Genomic DNA, 16,747 nt, shown 5'->3' with positions numbered 1-16,747 from the left:
GCTTCTGCACTCTGGCCCGTGAGTGTTGTGAAGGAAGTGAAGCCCTGGTGTGGTTTCTTGTGTCCATGTCTGTGAGCAGCTATTCTTGCAGGTTAATGAGTTGTTGCTTTGCCTTTCACAGGGCCCAGCCAGGTTCTTGATCTCAAGGCAGAATCCATTGGTGAGACTTCTGTCACCTTGAACTGGGTGGCGAATGACAATGCTTCTAACACCTACACGTACAGGATAGAGTTTGTAAATGGTACACTTGTGAAGAACCTGACATTCAATGAAACTGAAGCAAAAATTACTGATTTAATCCCTGGGACAGAGTACAACTTCACAGTATTTGCTGTAGCAGCTGATAGTAAGACAGAAGGAGAAGGAAAGTCCATAATCCAGTATACAAGTAAGTCACAGTTTCTTGCAACCCTGTTCCTGGTGGTTTGTACTTTGCTGTGCAGCACAGGTCTCTTGCCTGCCTGCCCGGGGTTTGAAATACAATACTATGTTAGGTAGAAGTGCTGCATACAGCCTACCTGGAGTCAGCCATGTAATATGTGGAAGGGGGTTCTGTGCAGGAGGTTTTGTTGTCCTCTGTTTCCTCTGGATGAGGCCCTCAGGTTCTTATTTGGAAGGCCTTGCACATAGTGTGCATCCTGCCTGGGGAACTTTTCCCTTTGGAGAGCCATGGATGCAGCTGGGTTTGGGCAGCACTGGATGGTGTGACTGTCAGCCCATCAGCAAACAGAAGGCTGAGTTACTTCTGCTTTCCTCATATTAGGCATTGTGACTATTTTCCTTCTTGTTGTGATCATGTGCTTCCTTGTCCTTTCCTTTGTTTTGTCCCATTTTGACAGAGGTGAAAGGAATGGGGCTGAGAGCTCTAGAGTGGGTTTTCCAAAGAGGGTCTGGGATGAATTTGGAGAGTTGCTGGCACTCTGAAAGTGCTGCTTGGCTACTCAAAATTCTCAGTCTGACTAAAATATGGAAGCACAGTTGTGCCTCTGTCTTTTTTTGTCTGTCACAAAATATTCCTGAGTGTTTCTGGAGTCTCCTTGTGACTTTCACAGAGCCCAGCATTTTTTTCTATATTGGGGTAGAGTATACTGGACTCTGACATTTCCCATGGAGCACTGATAATACTTCATCTAACTATTCCTACTGGATAGAGATCAAAAGTCATGACTCGTCTAGAAACCAGGCATCCATTGCCACCAGGTGTCAGAGGTCTTGTTCCAGGGTTTGTCTGTAATCTCCTGTAATTTCACTGAATTTGTAGGAGTAGCTGACAGTGTTACTGAAGAAAAATAAATATTTATAAAATGCAGTAGAAGTTCTACTCACTCACATCTATTTTTACTATATCTGTTTCTTCTGGTACACAATTGTGCTTCTTAGTTTCTTAAAATAATATCCCTTCTAACAACAAAATAATTCAATTGATGGGTCTATAACCCCTGTATTTGAAAGTACCAAATACTTCTTTACCGAGAGAGGAAATGAATTTGGTGTGTGTTGTAATTGTGGATTGTAAGTGTTTTGGTCCTGAAGGCTAAGTTTTACAAGATGCTTAGTTTAGAGGATCCTTTCCTCCCAGTGTTAATGCTACATTATTTTTTAAGTATCATTCTGTATCTGGTCATAAGGTTGCAGTGTTTTTATGGTGTCCTAGAAGACTCTCACCCAAACTGACTTGTTATAGTTGCTGCTTTTAAGGATGGCTACTGCTGTGCTCTTAATGGACAGAGATTAAATTAATTTTCTTGTTTGTTGGGCGCTAAGAGGTTTACATAATTATAGAGGGGTTTAGTGGCAGTCTACATACTAGTCTAAAATGTTCTTAGAGTAATATTTTAAAGGGTTGAAGAGTATTTTGAACATGTTGCTGATCTTGACAGATACTCAGCCTAAATTTTCCCAGTAAACCTGTCTGTAGAGGAGGTAAAGAGCACAGAATAGGTCTGTGTACTGTGTTAGATAGTTGTCCTCCTCGTAGGGTAACAAGTCCTTGTGTAGGTGGTAGGTGCCATGTAGGCATCTTTTTAAAAGGGAAAGGGAATACTGAACTTTTACAAGCATTTATACACATAACATACAAATAGACACCTTTTTTATTAAGGGTATGACTTGATTTCTTACTCCTCTTTTTTTTTTTTTTTTTTTTTTTTTTTTTTTTTTTTTTTTTTGGCAGTTCCTGCCTCAGTGAATTCACTTGAGTGTGAGTCAGTGGCCAAGCAGCCTTTCCTAATGCTGAAGTGGAAATGTCCTCGTGGTAACAACTCTGGCTTCAAAATTAAAATATCTAATATTTCAAAGGAACAATTGGCTCCACGCTGCACGGTAGAAGGCCTTGAGCAAACCTTCAATACAACAAATTTAAATTTTTTCAGCACCTATACTGTTACCATCATAACTCTTTCAAATGGCAATGGAAGCTCTCCAGTGGACAAGTTGTGTCACACCAACATTACTGGTAAGCTTTAAGATCTGAGAATGAAATACACTTGTAGGACAAAAAAATTAACTTTATGATTGCAGAATACCAGACCTGGTATGCATTATGTTATTAGCCTGCAGATGATGAATAAAACACTGCATTAATTCATAGTCTAATGCGATGCGCAATAAATATGCATTATGAGAACAGTGTTGGTTATCACAGCCTTTTCTTGTTTGGAAAACTTTTATCAGTGCTTAATGTACTAAAAAAATATTTCTGTTGATAGACCCACCTCCTCCAACCGAAGTTCCTTCAGTCAAGGTCATCAGTCACAGTTCGTTGTCTGTTGAATTCTCCAGTTTTGATTCGCTGAATGGTCCATTAGAAGCCTACGCGATAATGATCACAACAGAAGATCAGAGTAAGATGTTTATGATATTATTGTGTAGCTGAAACAGTTCACCAGACGCGTTATGTTTTACATTCTAAATAGGCATTAAACAGATAAAAGCAGATGCAGAATTTTCAGTCACTTTTCAGAAATTGCCTTTAAGGTGCCTGTTTTCAGTCAGTCTTTTCCTGCCTGACTTATCTTTGTACATAAATCTCATATGTATTGGCTTTCTGCTGTTGCCACCTTGATTTGCCAGTGGTTTCCCTCCCCAAGGTTGTGTAGTATCTTTCTCCATGGAATAATTTTCAGAGCAGCTAATAGAACCAACTTTTGGAATAGGGAATGTTTTTCCCCCTTCCTTTAGCTGAAAGATGCCTACAGTAAGGTCTTAAAAGGAAAAGAGCTTTTTTCCTGATTTTACTCAAAACACTTCAACTAAGAGAGATGGGATGTGGGTGGAAGGCTTAAATATCATTGACAGCATTAATGGAAGTTAAATACCATGGAAAACTAGAGGGTAGCATATCAGACTGTCCTATTTAAAGCATCAGAATTGAGAAATGTCTCTGATAGGTGAATGTCTAGTCATAAATCATTAAATTAAGGAACTTAGTTTTGCAGCATAGGTTCCACTTGAACAGCTGTTCATTTTTGCCAGTGCAGTGGAGGAATAAGGCACCTGGTGGGGACAGTTTCTGCTAAGTGGGAGTTGGCAGTCATGCTTATCCTTTGTTACAACACTGGAAATTAATTTTGCAGAATTTTGATTATAGATCTTCCTTCAGTGGTTTTCCATACAAACTACATCCAAGAAATGCATGTTTGTGTGCATATATATATATATATATATGCTACATCACATCAGTGCAGAAAATTTGTATTTTTCACATGCCTATGCAGCTGCCCCAGAATTGCTGATTTGAATGCCAGTCTCTTGCATGCAGCTCTGCTTGTAACTTCAGCCAGTCCTGGTTAGTCACAAGGAGATTTGATGTATTCTTCTGTGTGGTTTGGATTGGAAAGTATTCAAGGAGGACTTGTAGGATGTGACTGAGAGAAATAAGGGAGGAAGTTTGCCCACATTTCTAATGTAGAGTGAGTGCTTTGATGGGAGCAGAAGACAGCATTACAGCCAAGCATCTCTTCAGCTTTATTGTTAAAATAGCACAAATACTCTTGAGATGTGTTTCTCTGTTCTAAACTAGTCATGGTTTCCTTTAGGATGGACAGAGGAGACTTTATTCTCTTGTGTAAGAAATGGTGTCTAAGGCTTTTGAAATGTCATTGGGTGGTATTCAAGGCATCTACAAGGACCTGCAGGTATAACCAGGGATGTACATCCTGTTGGAGTGGAAACTAGGGACAAGACAGGACATATCTCAGGTAGTATTGAACACCCATTTTTAGGCAGCTGAGTTAAATGCAACCTCATCTGCTTTTAATGAGACCAAGTTAGTGCTTTAGAAGAGTTGTTGTGCACCCTGTTGCTGCAGTTACAATTGAGGGGAGCTTTGCTGCCAGTGGTAGATCACCCCTTGTCTGCACAGCTCTAGAAAACTTACCAGAGCTTTTCCACTTTTCAGAGCCTCCTGCAAGGCTTCACCTCTAAAGGTGAATTCAGTATTATACCCACTTTTAGGAGAGCCTTTTAGCTTTGTAAAGGCAGTCAGTAGAGAGCAAATCTCTCTCAAATGAGTGAGATTCTTCATCTTCCCTTGACACTGGGAAGATTTGTCAGTTGTCTTACTCTTGAGTTGTTGGGACAACTGCTAAGTTAAGTTTGTTTATTACCTCTTAGGTTACATGTGTCTCAACTGTATTATTGCCTCAAGGTTATAGGGTTCATCTGGTATAAGAACAAACACTGTAAAGTGGTGCCGTTCTGCAAATGATGTTTTGTTGGTCACTGCTCACTCTGGTAGCCTCTTCTTAATCTTCTGAAGAGGAAACTGTTCTGACCGTTGTTTTGTCCAGCACTTGTCTATGTCAAGGAAAGGCATTTCATTCTTTCATCTCTTACAGTTTAGGTGCGGGACTTCTTGTAGGGCAGAACAAGGTCAGGACAAGTTTAGTGTCACCCTGAATGAGGCCTGATGCTGTTTGGGTAGCACAAATACTGATGGGGTTTTACACACCATTTGCATTTTAGTCTCTCCATACAAGAATTGGTAGAACACATATGGATACAGCTGACTTGGCTGGTGAAGTCTGTCCATGAGAATGCCTGGTTCCAACACTCATGTACCTTTATTCAGAAGCTCTGCTATACATAGTAGAAGTAAAACCAATAGCAAATTAAAGCTAATAACACTGGGGAGAGGTGATGCAGTAGATTGCACTGCAGTAGAAGAGATTTCTGAAATGATCTGTTGCTCTCAGCCTTTCATTTCAGGCAGTACTTGTAGAGGAATGGCACCTGTGGTTAATATGACCTTTTCAGTCACTGTACCAACTGATACAAAACCAGTGGATGAATTATAACCATGCTCTTGTTTTTCCTTGAAGGTTCTGAGTCTTTGAAGTCTAAATTGAACAACACATACAAAGATTTCAAGCAGAAGAAGACAACTACCTATGTTACATATGTCGTAAAGGCAGAGCAGGCAGAATCACGTTCTTCCCATTCTCGGGATGGTAAAAACATCATTAATGTAGGCAAGGGAAACACAATGTATGGCTACGAAAATGGACCATTGATCCCTCTTTGTACATACAGGTATTTATTTCAAACCACTCTTTTGTTAAGTTTTCTACTGTTGAAATCTAGATCATCTAATGGGAAGATTATAGATCTTGCCAAAGGCTGTTAAAACCCTGTAATGTACCTGGTTTTGTTTTTTTCTTATTCCTTCCTTTTCAAGGGCATGTGTTGCAGGTTTCACTCGTATAACCTTTATGGCCAACACGATTGAGGGGGAAGACAGCTATGTATCATTTTCACCCTGTTCTGAGCCGGTTTTACTACCTCAGGATCCAGGTATAGTTAATGTCAAATATAGGACTGGTGGCTTGGTGCATACACAGTGTGTGGAGATTCCTTAATTATGGCAAGTTTCAGAATATCAAAACACCTGTTGGTTTCTCTGTATGAACTGTTTCTTTCTAGCTTTGCAGTGACACTGCTCTGTAAATTCATGCTTTGCTAGTTCTGCAGGTGATCCCTTTTTTCCATGTAAGATTTCAGTAGCAAATAGCAACTGATGTTCTCACAGTTCTGTTAAACGAGAAGCAGAAATGCAGATACTGGTCTTTTGATCCCAATTTTATATTAATTTAACATTCTCTGGTTATAATTCTTAATGAGATTTCAATATTGGTATTGCCAAAGGACAGTAAAATACAAGATTATTTTTCTTTTTTTTTTTTTTTAGTAGAGTGTAGCATACTTGGTTAGTCCCCTGCAAGGTTCTGCTGTAGCATGTTGATTCAGTTAGAAGTTTCTGAAGAGGAAAATGAGTAATACTTTTTCTCTTTTATCAGGTGTTATTGCTGGAGTGGTTATTGGATGCCTCTTGGCTATCTTTGCTGTAGTCGCTGTAGGGGGGTTTATATTCTGGAGAAGGAGAAGGTAAAGTGTGTTTGTTGTTGAATTGGTTGTATTAAGGAGCACCAGTGTTTCACTTTAGTATCTTTCTCCTAAAAAGGGTACTCTCTGTCATGATACATAGCTGTCAAGACATTTTAAAATATGTTGTATTAAAATGTTGTATGTATGCTACAGATTAGAGTTGAAGTATCAAACCACTTGTTCAATAGCTTTGTTTGAGCCCATAGTTACAAACCTAATGAGTTGAGAAGAGCTAGACAAAATAAATTTTAATTTATAGAACAGAATTATAGAATCATAGAATGGCTTGGGTTGGAAGGGACCTTCAAGATCATCCTGTCCCAACCCCCCTGCCATGGGCAGGGACACCTCCCACTATCCCTGGTTGCTTGGAGCTTCATCCAATCTGGCCTTGAACACTGCCAGGGATGGGGCACCCACAGCTTCTCTGGGCAACCTGCTCCAGTGCTTCATCATTCATGAATAGTGATGAGGTCATTCAGTCACAAGCAAACATCTTGAATTCTTGTGCTAAAACTAATTGGGTGTAATTGTACCTTAGATGGTTTGATTTTAAATTATCCATCAGTCATTTTTTTAAATTGCTTGATGACCTGTCACATGAAACTTCTATTCTGGAATTTCCAGAAGCTGGTGAGTTTGAGCTGGTCTCTCAGTTTCCAATCTTGTTCAAATAATCTGAGAGGTAAAAGTGCACAAAGGCTTTTTCCTGCTTCTGACCATCTAGTACTTCCTTTCTGTGGAGTTAGTCATAGATTCCTTAGTCCAGTTTTCTTAGTTGCTTTGATTAACTGTTGTTTTTACAGTTGTGTCCAATAGCTATGTACAACCATGAGAAGAGCTTCCTTTAAAGCTAGCAATATTTCTTTTCATTCAGCTACCACTGAATGACTGACACATTGCTGTTGAACACTTCCTGTAGGGATTCTGGGATTAGCAGCAGTTCTCCTGAGATGTCAGTTAGTGGTGCAGATCCCTCAGGTGTACATCTTCCACCAAAATATTTGCTTTGTGTCTAGGCTTTATACTCCAGTTCCAACAGGAAGATGCAGTCCCATTGCACAACATCACCAAAAGAGGGATAAGTTTTTTTTGTTGAGTTGTTTGGGGGAGGATTGGTTGTTGGTTTTGGGTTTTTGTTTTTGGTTGTTTTTTTTTGTTTTTTTTTTTTGTTTTTTTTTTTTAAATTCCAGGTGTAAAAGTTTGCCTCAGAAGCTTGTTGGGATTTTTTTTTTCACAGAATAAGATGCTTTAAAAGAAATTGTTCTCAACAGGCACAGGAAATAGATAAGAAATCTCATATAAATTCAGTTGAATTCTACTGTGAACCTACTGTGTTGTTTTCTTTCATCTTACAGGAAAGATAAAAGAAATAATGACGTGTCTTTTTCTCCGATTAAGTAAGTCCATATCTTTTTTCACTATATTTTCTGAGCTCAAGTGATATTTGCAAAAATTACTAAGAACTCAGATACGTGTTTTCTGTGCAGTTTATAGAGAATTTTGAAGAATTAATTCCTTGTGGAAATAATGTGAAAGCCAGCATACAGACTAAAATTAATCATGTTGATTGAGACTTCTAGAGCCACCAGAGGGATTTGAGTGTTCACTTCACAAATCACTATTAGACACACAAATACTCCACATGGTTTTGAAAAACAGGATGTTTGAATGAAACACAGACTTTGTGCACATTGAGGGAACAATCCATATTGTTGATAAAATGCAAAAAGGCAAAGTATGTTCTGTGACCTGAATTTTTCTTTTTTTTAATGACTACTTTGTGCTGAACCATTCATCCAGATAATGTTGTAATTGTTAAAGATGGCCATGGAGGGAGTAACCACCATGTACTGGAAATCACAGGCACTGCAACTGAATCATGTTATTGGTTCTGCCATCATTTTTTGTGTTGGTGGAAAGCCATGGCCAGAACATCCCATGGAACTCCACCTCTATGGACTTTGATGGCTGGCATGAAATACACCACGGGGTGGGGTTGATCCCATGGGATTAAGCAGCTGACTGACACCTTGTTCCTCTCCTGAAGGATGCATAGTTCTCTCCTTGATTTAACAGAGCAGTTAAATGCTATGCTTGATACCCTGTCCCATGTAAATGCACCATTTTGTGGCTGCAACTAACAGTCATGCTTTCAGTCTTAGATTCGCATAATGAAAAATACAACTGCATGTGTCTAATCAGCCTTTTTTTCTTCCCCTCACCCTCTCCTGAAGAATCAAGAAGTAAGTAAAGCATACTTTCTAACACATTAACTGAATTAATTCATGGCTTATTTACCTAACACCAGTTGCTGACACGTGGCTTTTCTCGTTTTAGATCAAAAATGATTAAAGTGGAGAACTTTGAGTCATACTTTAAGAAGCAGCAAGCTGACTCCAACTGTGGTTTTGCTGAAGAGTATGAGGTATGTGCCCTCAGTGGAGAGAGAGCTTCATGACAAATATTTTTGGAAAGACAAATCATCTTTCCTATGGAGCATGCACAAGGCTTACTGAAGGAGGAGGGGAGTGTCCTTTTTTATAGAGATGATTAAGCTGTATGTATAGCCTTCCCTTCCTTTATGGAGCTCCAAATTTAGTTGAAGTGCATGATAAATGCTTCCTGCCCTGAATTATTATCTCTTGACTGTGGGCTTGTGGCATGGCCTGCTTGCCAGAGCTCTCACCAGAGAAATCTTTGCCCTAGTCATATAAAGAGTTAGCCTAGGGGACACTATATAATGTCTCTGCTCTTCAGTTTTCTTATCTTGGATTCCTTTGGGGGTTTTTATACATATCGAGACAGGTCTCTTGCTCATCTCACTGACTTCTTTAGTGCGTGGGTGTGATCTGCAAACCACACCTGTGAATAGCTCAGTCAGAGAAACAGCAACTGTGATTTGCTTACTGATCATAAGACTTTTTCTATGAAATGTGCTAAAGCTCAATTGTTGTAAAGAACAAAGGACAGGAAGGAAGAATCAGGGAGGATTCTGTGTTGTCATGTCTGCTGTTAAAGAATCTCATTCTGTTTTTCATCTCCTCAGAGCTATTAATTGACTTTCTTCTTCAAATTCTGTCTCTTCGTACTTCACAGGCTGGCGCCCCACCTTACCTTCCTCTCAGATTTTGCTTCCTCCAGTTGGTTCATGATGTGTTTGTTCCTCTCTCCCTGTACTGTCTGCAGAGCTTATGCAGTGGTTCACTGCCTTGGGCAGAGAAGGAGCTGGCATTGATATCAGTGTCTGTTTCCACAAAACTGTTTCCAGGCTTTTTAAGTCCATCTGTGGGTTTTAAACATGCTGCTATTCCTACATTCTGTATTAATCCCTTCTCTAAAAGATTTGCCACTGTCACCCTCCTACTTTGTAATAAGATGGTTTTTATTGACATTTATCCCAGTTTAACATGCCTACTTTTACAGCACAGGACACAAGTGTTTGGACTAATTTTCTGTTTCTCACATTTCTGTATGATTGCTAAAGCTGGACCAGGTGCTCATGAATCCTCCTTTTATTGTAGGAACTCAAGTCTGCTGGTGTTCATCAGCCCAAATTTGCTGCTGAACTTCCTGAGAACAGGGGGAAAAATAGATACAACAACGTCTTACCATGTGAGTTATTCTCTTTGGGCTTGCATCTTTTACTGGTCAAGTTTTTAAGTGAAAACAGTTGGGTTTGGCTAATCTGGCTTTAATAGTACCCAGAGGTTTCAAATATCATTTTCCAAATGAATGAATTTGGGCTGCTGCTTTCTCAAAGTCGAACCTGAAAGAGCCTTCTCTCAAGGTTATTTCCTCAGAAAGCTTCTTTAAAGAACTTTCCCTTAACTAAAGAACTTTAATTTTCCATTTGTGAGAAATGTGCAGTCTCACAGGTTGAAAACACAACACAATAACAGTTGACCACAGACAAATAAATGTGCAGAGCTATGGGAAATATTAAGACCCTGCTGGCCAGCTTTCCAAATGAAGTAAGAGTTCAAGCTCTGTCAAGCTGCCTTTGGGCATCCCAATCTAGCAGAGAGTCAGAAGTAATTGAAAACTGAACAGTGATGGGTACTTAAGGATACTTTGGAAAAAAAAAAACCATCAGCTGCCATGGCAGCAGGAGACAAATCACCTTTTTTTTAATCCAATAATTAAAACTGTAGTAAATTTTGTGTTGGATTAAAAATATATAAATTGGCAATACCAAACCATATTTAAAACCAAAATAATCAATGTTCTTTGAGTGTTTATCCTGGCCACTCCTTTTTCTGAAGGCTACTGCTACTTATGATTCCTTATGTTAAATTCTTATTCTTAAAATGCACATTAAACACTTTTTATTTAGAAACCATGCATTAGATAAACAATATTTTGCCGAAAGGTTCCAGTTCGAAAATTCATGATTGTCTTTTCCTTTTTTCTTTCTGCAGATGATATTTCTCGTGTTAAGCTTTCAAATCAAAGCTCTGGAACTGGTGATTATATTAATGCAAACTACATGCCTGTAAGTTGCTTCATCAGCTGAAATGAAATATAATGTGTATTTTTCTGATGTAGGCATAAGGACTTATAATGATGTTTAAAATCAGCATTTATTTCTCACTGATGTTGTGTGTGTATATATACACATTTATTTTGTTTTTTTCTTCTTAGGGCTATAACTCAAAGAAGGCATTTATTGCTGCACAGGGTCCATTACCCAATACTATAGAAGACTTCTGGCAGATGATTTGGGAAAAGAGTATCTACTCTATTGTGATGTTGACAAAATGTGTGGAACAAGCCCGGGTATGTTGTTATCAATACTGAATTGTCTCTTGAAGGCAGCTGCATCTCTTCTAATTTTGTTGTTACTGTAGTGGTTTGGAGACTGGCCATGGTCTTTTAACAACTGTCCTCTTGGTGGAAGATTGTTTTCTAAATTAAAAAAAAACCACACTTTTTTTCTTCTTTTTGTTATTTTTTACATCTGCTAACTACTGGAATAGATTGTCTCAGGAGGGTTGTGGAACCTCTGTCATTAAGGGTGGGTTCTTCTCTCTACAGAATGATTTTGGTAGAGCTTCTCTTGCCCTGGAATAGCCTTTGAGAAGGGTCATGTACTTTCTAGCCCTGCTTCAGGTGGTGTTATTTAAAAGTGAGTTGTTTCATTGCTGTGTGTGATGTGTCTAACTTTGTAACGCTCTTCTTAGACAAAATGTGAGCAGTACTGGCCAGACAAACAACCCAAGAGCTATGGTGACATTATTGTGACAATGGTCTCAGAAGTTGTCCTTCCAGAATGGACAATAAGGGACTTCACTGTAGAAAAGGTAAGGACTGCCTTGATTGTTAGCGTGTAAAAAACCTTGTGGTTATGCAGACACCTGTATTATTTTCTGGATTGAACAATTAGCCCCATCAGCAAATACAATGCAGTAGAGATGAGCTTGGAATAAAGTAAAAGTACAAGGAAAGTATTTATTTGAAAGTATTCTGTATTACAGCAGAAGGAAGAGGGAAACTGGAATGTCATTGGTCAAATCACTGCACTGTTTGGAAAAGTCATCTTTGATGAAGCTGAGCCTTGCCCAGTACATGTGTCAGGAAGTTGAACTGTTACTCCTCTGAAGTCAGTTTTCACTCTTTTTTTTTTAATGTGTCTTGCTGCAGTCCAACACCCCCGAGAGCCACACGGTGCGCCAGTTCCACTTCACCTCCTGGCCGGATCACGGAGTGCCAGAGACAACAGACCTTCTCATCAACTTCAGGCACCTTGTTCATGAGTACACCAGCCAGAATCCAATCGACTCTCCTACTCTGGTGCACTGCAGGTAGGAAAACAGGTGTTTCTGTTAGACACACTTTTGTCTTGTGGTTTTTTTACAGTCAGTTCCATTTCAGTGGGATTATAACCAAAGTATCTGTGTAAGGACAGGGACTATTTACCTTGCCAAACTAAAACCTTTGCCCCATGCTTCAGAAACTAGTAGTGCTCTGTAGGTAGCAAAGGAAGGGATACAAAATGTAATAAGAACAGAGCATCTCTCCCAGTGTGAAAAAGTGAGCTGGAAAAGATGTCCTTTCTACAGCTTGTATATATATAATCCTGTGCACGTGCAAGGCTGAGAAGCCCCTCTTGGTGGTGGTAAGAGCCACCCTTCTGTGCTGCTGAAGTAGTAGGAAGCATCATCCTGGCTTCCCTGGGTTTTTATGAGGCCAGCAGTGAGCAGAGAGGAAGCACAAACAGACTGTCCGTGTCGTTGCAGCGCTGGCGTCGGGAGGACGGGGACATTCATCGCCATCGACCGGCTGATCCAGCAGATGGAGATGGAGAACACGGTGGATGTGTATGGAGTGGTGTACGACCTCCGCATGCACCGGCCCCTCATGGTGCAGACTGAGGTCAGCCCCTCTGCCACTCTGCATAATCATCCAGTTGTAGCTCTGAACTACAGGACAGAAAGATATTAATAGGAGCTACAATTGCTCTTCATTTAACTCTCCTCCTTTCCTTCCTTATCTCTTCCCCACAAAAGTAGTTGCAGCCAGGGACCATAGTACATCCAAAGTAATATCTTTACAGAGTACTTTGTAGGACTGGCATTTGCAGCTGGAAGGAATCAAATCTTGAAGCAGACTTTTTTGCAGAGTAGTTTCACCTATGGGGGTTTTATTCATTAGCTGTGAGCCAGAATTATTTGGAGTCAAGTGGTCTCAGTGTGTATCTTTGCTTTTGTGTTCTGCAGGAATACAAGTATTCCTATGGAAATTACCACTTTAATCCAGAAGAGTGTATGGACTAACTGAAGCTGATTTGAAAAAGGCTGTAAAATCTCCATCATGAAAGTCTTCTAGGATAGTGTTAGACATGATAGATCCTAGTTCAAGACAGCAAAACTTGATTGTAGTTTTTTTATTGGAGGGGTTGATCAGATTACATCATGAGGTCCTTTCCAGCTCTTTTTTCTATAAACTATACATATAAGTTCTAAAACAAGCACTGTGATAACACTCAGTGCAGTGCCCAAACCTATATTCAGAAGCAGAATTACTTCCAAAATCAAGTGTTCTTTAGTAATGTATTTCCTTCCCTCTTTCTCCTATCAGGACCAGTACGTCTTCCTAAACCAGTGTGTCATGGATATCATTAAATCCCAGAGAGAGAGGAAAACGGACCTTATCTACCAAAACGTGACAGCAATGGCAATCTATGAAAACTTCACACCTGGGCCAGCCTTTGGGAAGGCCAATGGCTACCACGCATAGTCCAGAAGGAAGCCAGTGCCTCCAGGAGGTGTTACCTGCCCAGAGCAAAGGGAGGTGTCCAACTCGTGTTTTCTGGGATTGTGTGCAGTGTCTCATGTCTGGCTTCTCCAGTTGTGTCAGCATTCAAAGGTGTGATCTCCAGAAGATAAAACACAATGCTGGCAGGAGCTGCAGACTGATGTTATAAAAACCCAAACAACAAAACCGAAGCAAAACTTTTTCAAGTTAACAGAGGAATCTTGGTTTTTTTCTTGGGAATTTAACAGTACTGATAGGTGAAATAGCATTCGCAGTATGAACAGAGAACTAGAATTTAAATATTAAAATAATAACACAAGCTTTTTATTACAATTTTATATGATTTCATTTACAGACACCAGGCTGGTGGGCTGTTTTGATATATTTAATTATAAGTTTCAGGAACATATTTTATCTACTGTATCTGGTTACTTAGTTAATAGATATGTGCCTCTGTGATCTATTTTTTTTCTGTGTTCCTTTTTATTTAAAAAAGGAGTACAAACGGCTCCTTCACATGGACATTTATATTTGGAAATCGTGCCTTTTCTAGTTGCTACTCTAGGAAAAAAAAAAACAGCAGAGATTTTATTTTTGTACTGAAACTCTTAATGAGAACACAGATTTTTAAATAAGGCTTATGTCAAACTTAACTGTAGTTGCACTGTTGGCAGGACTCTCCAGAAGTTCGGAGGTGAGCTTTGTTTCTTGCATTTCACCACAAATATCCCCTGCCTTAATGTTTCGGTGCCTCTGCCAGAGGAAAAGGAGTGTGGTCTGTCACTCCGAGCTTTAACTGTAGTTAAAAACAGAGCAAGTGAATGTGTGAATGTGTGTGCAGGGGGGTGTGTGGGGGTGTGGATGAAGGACAGAGTAGCTCCTCCCTGGTCCTGGCTGATATTCCTGTTTTGATACAATTTATAATGAATTATTTAAAGGTGCAATATATGATTTATGGAATAATGCTCACTCTAATAGAGTTTTTTCTCAGGTTGGTGTCTTTTTATCATTGTTGTTGTTTTTCCTCAAATATATAAATCTGTGAAAATGCTGAAGCTAAGGTTCCAAGTGTTCAAGCACTCCCAAACGGATCGACTGGCTTTACTGTTTCTACCAAAAGACGTTGCACAAAATTCTGCTGTAAAGACAAATTTCTCGGTTGTTTTAGCCATTCAAAACTGAGACACATCTTACCTGCCTGCATCTCACTGATCCAGTGTAATTATTTTGTAATTATTTGCAATATACTGCTGCTTATGTTTTGACTGGTCCTTTTAGAAACTGAAGGAACAAGCAGAAATCCCCCATTTGCTGATTTCACAAGTCAAGGATCAGACTGGATTTATTTTGCTGGTACATAACTGTTAGACTTAGGAAGGCATTACCAATGAAGGACTTAGGTAGCTTGAGGTGGGGGGAGGGTGTGTTTTTTGGTCTTTGGATCGTTGCACTGGTTGCATTGCAGTTGAATATTAATTTTATGAATAATGCTATAGAATAGCTATAAAACAGGGAAAGAAATCTTATGAAGGTTTAATAACCAGAGTCCCTGGAATTCTGCTGCTTTTTTCTTGTCATTGTTTTGGGGTTTTTTCTTTGTTTTAGTAGAGTTGTCAGAAAAAGCTGCAAATGCTAGGAGTATATGTGGCTTTACAGTGGACCCTGGCAACCTCACAGGATCCAATGTCAGCTGAAGGAGAACACAGGAATTCCTGGTGCACAACTGTAACTTTACAAATATCCTGAGGAATTTTTTACAACCTGGTGTGAAACTGTGGTGTGCTGTGTGAGCAAAACTGGAGGACAAACTACAGTGCACTTTTGGTTGTTAGGTTTTGGGGCTTTGTTTTGTTGTTTTTTGGGTTTTCTGTAGCAGCCACTGTGGGTTCTTGAATATAATTTTGTTTCTCTTTCTCTGGAAATACTTTAAAAAACCCTCATCATGAGGTTTGTGATCCTGCCCACCTCCATCCAAACTGGCAGCCCACAAAGTGGATCTCTCATTTGCATTTTTCCTAAGCTGCTGTCAGATGACAAAGATAAACCACTTGCACCAAACAGAACCATTCCAAAGGAACTGGGAGGGAAGAAAGTCTGCCCTTTACAGTCATGTTATTTTCTTTAACTCTCATACTCTTTTAATTACTGCACATCTGTGCAGGGCACAGAGCCAGTATTTGTTATTCCAGGTCTCCCAGGAACTTGCTGCCTTAGGGTGGCAAGTGCTCTTTTGCTTCAGAAGGTCCTTGTTTTGTTATAGCATAGAGGAGAGGGAGATGAGTCTTCCATGCTAGATGATGTTGTTTCTATTGTGTTGCAGCAGAACATCAGAAAATGAGCTAGGACAGTATGTGTTTCTGCCTAATCACTGCCCAGATCCACTTACAGAAAACAAATGGATCAAAAATAATCTGTCCCATTATTTTTGGTCTTGGAAGCAGGCATCAAATTCTCACACGTGCCATCATCTAATGAGTATCCATTTTTAAAGAACTGTATGCAGGTTATTTTCCCAAAATGGATGCATTGTGAGAAGAAACTGAAGGGTGAAGTAAATGACCTCTTGATTCTGTGCATGGGTGAAAAAGTTGGTAGGGCTTAAACTGTTGTAAACGTAAAGTTGGGCATAGTGTCAGTGTGAGTAAGTAGGACATTCCTTACAGGATGTCTCTGCAGGAGAAGAACTACAGGTAATAATGCTCCACTACCTTGTGGATCTGTCATGGTCAAGATGAATTGAATTTCTGCAAATGTTTTCTCCCTGCCCTCTGATGTTCTCTGTGTTATAATTGCTGAGATTTGTCTCTTTGGTCAGTGTTTTCTCTCACTGTTGCTTATTTAAAGCTGTCCACTGAAAGCTCCACTGTGTGACAATTGCATCTGTTGCATTTCTGTTTTACTCTTTCTTCCCATTTGGGGCCTGCTTAAGAAGGGAAAAGTTGATGTGTTTCAAATAAGTGACTGTTGAATATCTTGAAATGATGTACAAATTTTATTGTTTTCATATTTGTTGTACAGGAAATTTCAGTACATGTCTGTAATATTTTTAATGGTTTGATTTGTTCTTAAAAATATAAAAATAACAATTAAAAAGCATCATCCTAGA

General features: G+C 39.4%; 1 protein-coding gene across 2 annotated transcripts in view; it reads left to right on the top strand.

Annotated features, from left to right (window-relative positions):
* Positions 1-16,747, top strand: part of PTPRJ (protein tyrosine phosphatase receptor type J) — a 72,547-nt gene extending 55,800 nt beyond the window's left edge. For both annotated transcript variants that reach the window (XM_083862949.1, XM_083862950.1), the window contains exons 10-24: positions 122-388; positions 2,174-2,455; positions 2,709-2,843; positions 5,322-5,532; positions 5,678-5,793; positions 6,297-6,384; positions 7,743-7,784; positions 8,725-8,812; positions 9,909-9,999; positions 10,806-10,879; positions 11,029-11,163; positions 11,568-11,687; positions 12,028-12,188; positions 12,624-12,759; positions 13,465-16,747. In XM_083862949.1, coding sequence (XP_083719075.1) covers positions 122-388; positions 2,174-2,455; positions 2,709-2,843; positions 5,322-5,532; positions 5,678-5,793; positions 6,297-6,384; positions 7,743-7,784; positions 8,725-8,812; positions 9,909-9,999; positions 10,806-10,879; positions 11,029-11,163; positions 11,568-11,687; positions 12,028-12,188; positions 12,624-12,759; positions 13,465-13,623 — 2,105 coding nt within the window. In that variant the 3' untranslated portion in view covers positions 13,624-16,747. The remainder of the gene's footprint in view (positions 1-121; positions 389-2,173; positions 2,456-2,708; positions 2,844-5,321; positions 5,533-5,677; positions 5,794-6,296; positions 6,385-7,742; positions 7,785-8,724; positions 8,813-9,908; positions 10,000-10,805; positions 10,880-11,028; positions 11,164-11,567; positions 11,688-12,027; positions 12,189-12,623; positions 12,760-13,464) is intronic.

Source organism: Zosterops lateralis, assembly GCF_965231275.1.
Source record: "Zosterops lateralis genome assembly, chromosome: 6".
Lineage (NCBI taxonomy): Eukaryota > Metazoa > Chordata > Aves > Passeriformes > Zosteropidae > Zosterops > Zosterops lateralis.
This window is presented reverse-complemented; position numbering and strand designations above follow the sequence as displayed.